The sequence below is a fragment of the Anopheles aquasalis genome, chromosome 3 (genome assembly GCF_943734665.1).
Source record: "Anopheles aquasalis chromosome 3, idAnoAquaMG_Q_19, whole genome shotgun sequence".
Taxonomy (NCBI): Eukaryota; Metazoa; Arthropoda; class Insecta; order Diptera; family Culicidae; genus Anopheles; species Anopheles aquasalis.
This window is the reverse complement of record NC_064878.1, coordinates 59956049-59961048: the sequence shown is the minus strand read 5'-3', so window position 1 is coordinate 59961048 and position 5000 is coordinate 59956049. Positions and strand designations below refer to the sequence as shown.

Sequence of the window (5000 nt, the reverse complement as noted above, 5' to 3'; positions counted from 1 at the left end):
ATCATCTACTTCAACGTGCCGAGTACGCTCACCAACACCTACATCAAAACGCTCGTGTTTTCCGGCGTCATACTGCTCAAGTGTTTCATTGCCATGCTGACGATACCGGACACGCGGAACATGTACCCCCGGGAGGCCGTTCAGGCGTACATGCACAAGAAGAAGTAAAAACCTTTAAGGACACTCCGCTCCTCGCTAAAATGCTCACACACGCCGGGTGGTTTTGTAAATGTTACTGTTTTCGCAATAAAATTTCATTGAAAACCTTACGCGATTTGGCCAATGTGACTAATTACCAGTGGCTGCACGTCGCAACGCAGCCCTGCAGAAGCAGTACCCCGGGGGGTTATAGTGGCTTTTCGATATCGTGATAAGCAAATCACCCTTGCTTACACACCCGAAAAAACCGATAAAACCGTGCCAAAAATACCGATAAGATTGTCAGTGGGAAAGGCATTTGCTTGCACCATTCTTGTTTTATGACTTCACCCATCCCCACCCCGGCGTTCATTCGGTGAAGAAGGCCATGATCGTGCCATGGTACCCTGGCCTCTTACCTATCAGTTGCGAGTTTTCTCTAACCGTGTATTGATAAGTTTGGGAATGAGAGTAAAACTTTTTCACATCCGTTGGCACAACTTCGATGAAATACTGCATCATTAGCTGACCTGAAAGAAGCGACAAGAACGCCATTATCTCAATGATTCATGGACCCTGTGCTGTAGCAGCATACCATTGTCGAAGATTTTCTCATCTCCTTCGAGCGGGTGTATAATGCCGGCAGTGTGGTCACCAAAACTGAAGCGATTGATCCGATGGGAGAAATTCGTTTGCGTGTTGGCAAAGATACTGTTCAGGTGAATGTGACCACGGGCGAAATGGATCGTTTTACCGACGGTTATGTGAAAGTTTCCAGCCACCTGATAATGTGCAAAGTTGATAGTTAAGAATAGATTCTCTCTGCTGGTACCTAGAGTGGTACCTTATTCAGCGTTAGCACACCGTGAATGCGACAAGCATCGTGTGGCCGCTGGGGTATGATCGCACGTTCCGGCATGCTATACACAACGGCATGGTCCGATTTGTACAAAATCTCAGCAATCGAGTGATACTCCTGGCGCAGATAGGAATTGTGATGCTGCATGTAGTCAAAGTGTACCCGTTGGCTGGGGCACAGCTCAAACCAGGTATCCTCTTCCTGCAGCACACCAAAGGAGAACACATTCTGATTCGTCGAATCAAGGATATCGGCTCCTATCGCTGCAAAGCAAAGGGAAAACATTTAATAGAACGTCAGCAGGGATGCTTCAAGTGGCCTTCCAGCATACATTTGCATGGCATTGCGACCGTTAGATCGATGTGCACTTTCAGCTTCGAGTGCAAGTCGGTGTCCGGTTTGAAGGTGAATACCAGCCGTGAATCCAGATAATACGTGACCTCATGGTAGATCAGGAATATGATCACCAGCCGACTGATGAGCGATACTATAGGGAAAGGTAAAGGAGAGATACAGAGATTCCGGGTGTTTCGGGTACGTGTCACATACGTGTCCCTCCGACTCGCGTGGCCTCCACGAACTCTTCCTTCACCTTTGGGAAGGCATCCAGCTGAGATACGGCCTCGAGCGCTTGTTTAACTCCTCTATATCGTAACATTCCGCGGGTATAAGCACTGATTATCGATAATCAGCACGAGATAAGCCGGCAAACCGATACGGAGACCACCCGCCACGACACTCTCACCACGGTTGTTTACACACTTTTTCACCACATTTTTGTTTCTATTAAGCCAAGGATACACGAAGCAGTAAGCCGGGGATACATGAAGCGTAAACTCAGAGTGTAATGCCAAAAAGTTTACGCTTCGTCAACTGCAATTACATTCAATTACATGTGCCAAAAGGCCACAAAAAAAAACATAAATCACCGAGATAAGTTGATTTCTGAACAAATATCCGGAACTCGACTCGACTGTTAAGCCCTTAACAGGAGCGAGAAATGTTCTGTGTCAACGGGGTGACCTGAAAAAACGATTGACAGCTGACAGCTCTGCAGGGCTACCAACTGTTCGGAACCATCCGTCAAGCCTCCTTCTTATTTCAGCTGTCGCCGGATAAAGCCATGGCTCCCGTGGTAAGTCTCGAAAAGTGTAAAAATTCCACCGTTTTCACGGCCCGATAAGCCTGAGTGCGTGTAAATAGTGAATCGTACCATGTCCGCGCCCTGTTTCGATAACCGTCTGGCTTCCGGGGCCGTTGGTGAAGCAACACGGCGCGATTTCGGTTGCACGCACCGAACATGCACGTGTCAGCGTGTGTACGAGTGTGTGCGCCTCAACACGCCTTTTGACAATCGGACCAGGGCACGGCACTCCGGGACGATTCACCGTGGACGCAGATTTATGAGGTTACGGTGCCGATTGCTGGAGTGGTCTAACCGCTCGTGTTTCCTCTTCTCGATTGCAGGAGAAAGCTGTTGCTTCCCTTAAAACCAAGCCCACCCCCAAGGGCAACAACGCCGCCCAGGTCAAGGGTGGCAAGAAGGTCCTTCGGGGTAAGGATGTTGCCGCTAAGAAGAAGCGGGAGCACCTGCGTTTCGGCATTGATTGCACGAACATTGCCGAAGACAACATCATGGATGTTGCGGACTTTGTAAGTGTAGCAATTGCAGCAGGCTCTCCGCCCATGACTCGCTCTCCATCATCCCTCATCATCCGACCGCCCACCGAAGATGCTGATTGTTCTCTTCCGCTCTGATCTCGGTTGCAGGAAAAGTATCTGAAGGAACGCTTCAAGGTGAACGGTAAGACCGGCAACCTCGGCAACAATGTGACCTTTGAGCGCCAGAAGATGAAGGTGTACGTGAACTCCGATGTGCACTTCTCCAAGCGGTACCTCAAGTACTTGACCAGGAAGTACTTGAAGAAGAACAGTCTCCGTGACTGGATCCGCGTCGTGTCCAACGACAAGGACCTGTACGAGCTGCGCTACTTCCGAATCAGCTCCAACGATGATGACGAAGAGGAGAACGAGTAAACCTTCCGGAAGCGGCTGCCGTTGGATTGTGGCTGAACGGTGGTTGGTGAAAATGTGCTGGATGTTTGTCCAACGATGGTTTGAGATCGACAAATACAGAGAGGTGAAAAGCCGTACATTGATCCACGGTTCATACTAAACAGCTTCTTCCCCGTGTGACGTGTATTCAGTGTATGAAATGTCCGAAAACTGGTTCAATTTCCCTTTTACAGTGGTCATAGCTATTAGAATTCGATCGAGGTGCAGAGATCGCCCATCTTTGTCTAGTCTCTTGTATTGTGCATCTTGATTGCTTGGTTACAGCGTTGCCTTTTGAAGATCCTTCGAGAGATCGAACTGCAATAGCACGATCAGATAAGATGTTGCTGCACTGAATATCTGAAAGCAAGAAAACAATCATCAAGTAACACTGATCCCCGCTTGTCGGTTGATTGGCTCACAGAGAAGATAAACGTAAAATCCAGCTGAAAAAGGCCGCTACCGTCAAACAATGAAACTCTCTTGCGGTGCAACAACTGCAAAGCGATCGCTTTCGAGCGTTCAAACAGAGCCTGATCATCGATGAAGAAGTTGGATTTGTACTGCAACAGTTTGTGGAGCAACGTGGCCGATTTGAAGAGCTACAACAATGATATTTAATGCAAAACCAACGGTCAAAGAATGCGATATGATATTATATCAACTGCTTACCTCGTTGTGGGTGGAGGCGCACACAAGCAGCATGTAGTAGATGAGCAAGCAACCGGGAATCCATTCGAAGGCATAGCGTGCCGCCTGCAGGATCAGATCGTACATGTGCAGATTCCAGAATAGTAGCTAGAACGAGCAATCAGCCAGAACCATTGAGTACAAATGATAGCAGAGAGCCTAGCGTTTCGCTCTTACTTTGGTTTCGATAAAGAATGCAAACAGAGTATTAACGAACGCTACCGAAACGATCGCTATGACCTGAAGCGAGTGAGCGGCGTTAATGTACTCCGCCAGCTTGGCCACATTTTCGTGAATGATGAACATGTACGTCAAACGATCGCCACTAATAAGGTCATGGCTAGAAATGTACGCCGTCTGGCTGATGGCAGAAGTCACGTGTTCGAGGACATCCTTTTCGGTGTTTGCATGCTGCAAACCACCGGCCGCCTGCTTCTGCAGACTCTCCAAGAAAGCATCCAACATCCTTAAAGGAAATAGATAGTATTATCCGCTTTACCTTCCCATTCTCTTACTACTCATGCTCACCAGTTCAACTTTGTCAAGATGCAGCGTGTCGATTGGACCAGTTCGGTAAATTGTAGAATCGTCAAATGAAACAGCCATAGCGGATAAATGAGCGCCACGAAAGCGAAGTAATTTGAAGTGCTAAAACAAATGTTACATTGGAGGGATGATCACCACAAAAAGAGAATCCTCTGCTGCTGCTGTATCACCTATGTTGTGCGTATCCTTCGGAAAGCGAAACGGCGAATAGCATCACCACGGATGCCGGTACAAGCCACGATTGTTTCGAGGGTACCACCATCTTCCGGAACTGATGGTAACGATCGTTGACCTTCGCACTGTTCGTCCGGATAGCCTCCTGGTAAACACACCTCATGCGTTCCGTGCGAAACAAAAAGAGAGCACAAATGATCGATCCCAGTACGCCCGAGTACACGTGAGTCATCATTCCTGTGGGCCGGCCAGTGTGTTCAATGAGCAATCGATAAGGATTCGTATCACCAAAGTCTAGCATCGCTGCATACCGAATCTGAAGATACTTGGTCCCTTGGCGGCAATGGGATCAGTTGGGAAAATGGTTTCCAGTGCTTTGGTTAAACTGACCAGATATCCAGCAAACAGCAGCACGCTGTACAGAATGCGTATCAGCGATAGGCTGGGAGCTTTTCCATTGCGGTCCTTGACATAGCTGTCGTAAAGTTGCAGTCCGAATAGCTGCAATGAAGAGGAACAATGCGAAACGTGCAAGAAT

General features: G+C 48.2%; 4 protein-coding genes across 4 annotated transcripts in view; 2 read left to right on the top strand and 2 right to left on the bottom strand.

Moving 5' to 3' along the window:
- LOC126574702 (solute carrier family 2, facilitated glucose transporter member 7-like) overlaps positions 1 to 168 on the top strand; it is a 1649-nt gene extending 1481 nt beyond the window's left edge. Inside the window, exon 3 of the mRNA XM_050235047.1 lies at positions 1 to 168. This exon is cut by the window's left edge and continues 890 nt beyond it. Coding sequence (XP_050091004.1) covers positions 1 to 168 — 168 coding nt within the window.
- LOC126574703 (endoplasmic reticulum-Golgi intermediate compartment protein 2) overlaps positions 1 to 1740 on the bottom strand; it is a 4207-nt gene extending 2467 nt beyond the window's left edge. The window contains exons 1-5 of the mRNA XM_050235048.1: positions 1547 to 1740; positions 1329 to 1484; positions 983 to 1260; positions 734 to 920; positions 558 to 668 (exon numbers count right to left, since the gene is read on the bottom strand). Coding sequence (XP_050091005.1) covers positions 558 to 668; positions 734 to 920; positions 983 to 1260; positions 1329 to 1484; positions 1547 to 1655 — 841 coding nt within the window. The 5' untranslated portion in view covers positions 1656 to 1740. The remainder of the gene's footprint in view (positions 1 to 557; positions 669 to 733; positions 921 to 982; positions 1261 to 1328; positions 1485 to 1546) is intronic.
- A 319-nt stretch (positions 1741 to 2059) lies between these two features.
- Positions 2060 to 3174, top strand: LOC126575005 (60S ribosomal protein L22). Its single transcript, XM_050235475.1, has 3 exons — positions 2060 to 2132; positions 2465 to 2650; positions 2768 to 3174. Exons 1-3 carry the CDS (start codon positions 2121 to 2123, stop codon positions 3032 to 3034), a joined length of 465 nt encoding a protein of 154 aa, XP_050091432.1. The 5' UTR covers positions 2060 to 2120; the 3' UTR covers positions 3035 to 3174.
- A 95-nt stretch (positions 3175 to 3269) lies between these two features.
- Positions 3270 to 5000, bottom strand: part of LOC126576843 (gustatory and pheromone receptor 33a-like) — a 1796-nt gene continuing 65 nt past the window's right edge. Inside the window, exons 2-8 of the mRNA XM_050238145.1 lie at positions 4774 to 4963; positions 4459 to 4699; positions 4271 to 4390; positions 3920 to 4208; positions 3725 to 3850; positions 3475 to 3654; positions 3270 to 3412 (exon numbers count right to left, since the gene is read on the bottom strand). Of these exons, the coding sequence (XP_050094102.1) occupies positions 3332 to 3412; positions 3475 to 3654; positions 3725 to 3850; positions 3920 to 4208; positions 4271 to 4390; positions 4459 to 4699; positions 4774 to 4963 (1227 nt within the window). The 3' untranslated portion in view covers positions 3270 to 3331. The remainder of the gene's footprint in view (positions 3413 to 3474; positions 3655 to 3724; positions 3851 to 3919; positions 4209 to 4270; positions 4391 to 4458; positions 4700 to 4773; positions 4964 to 5000) is intronic.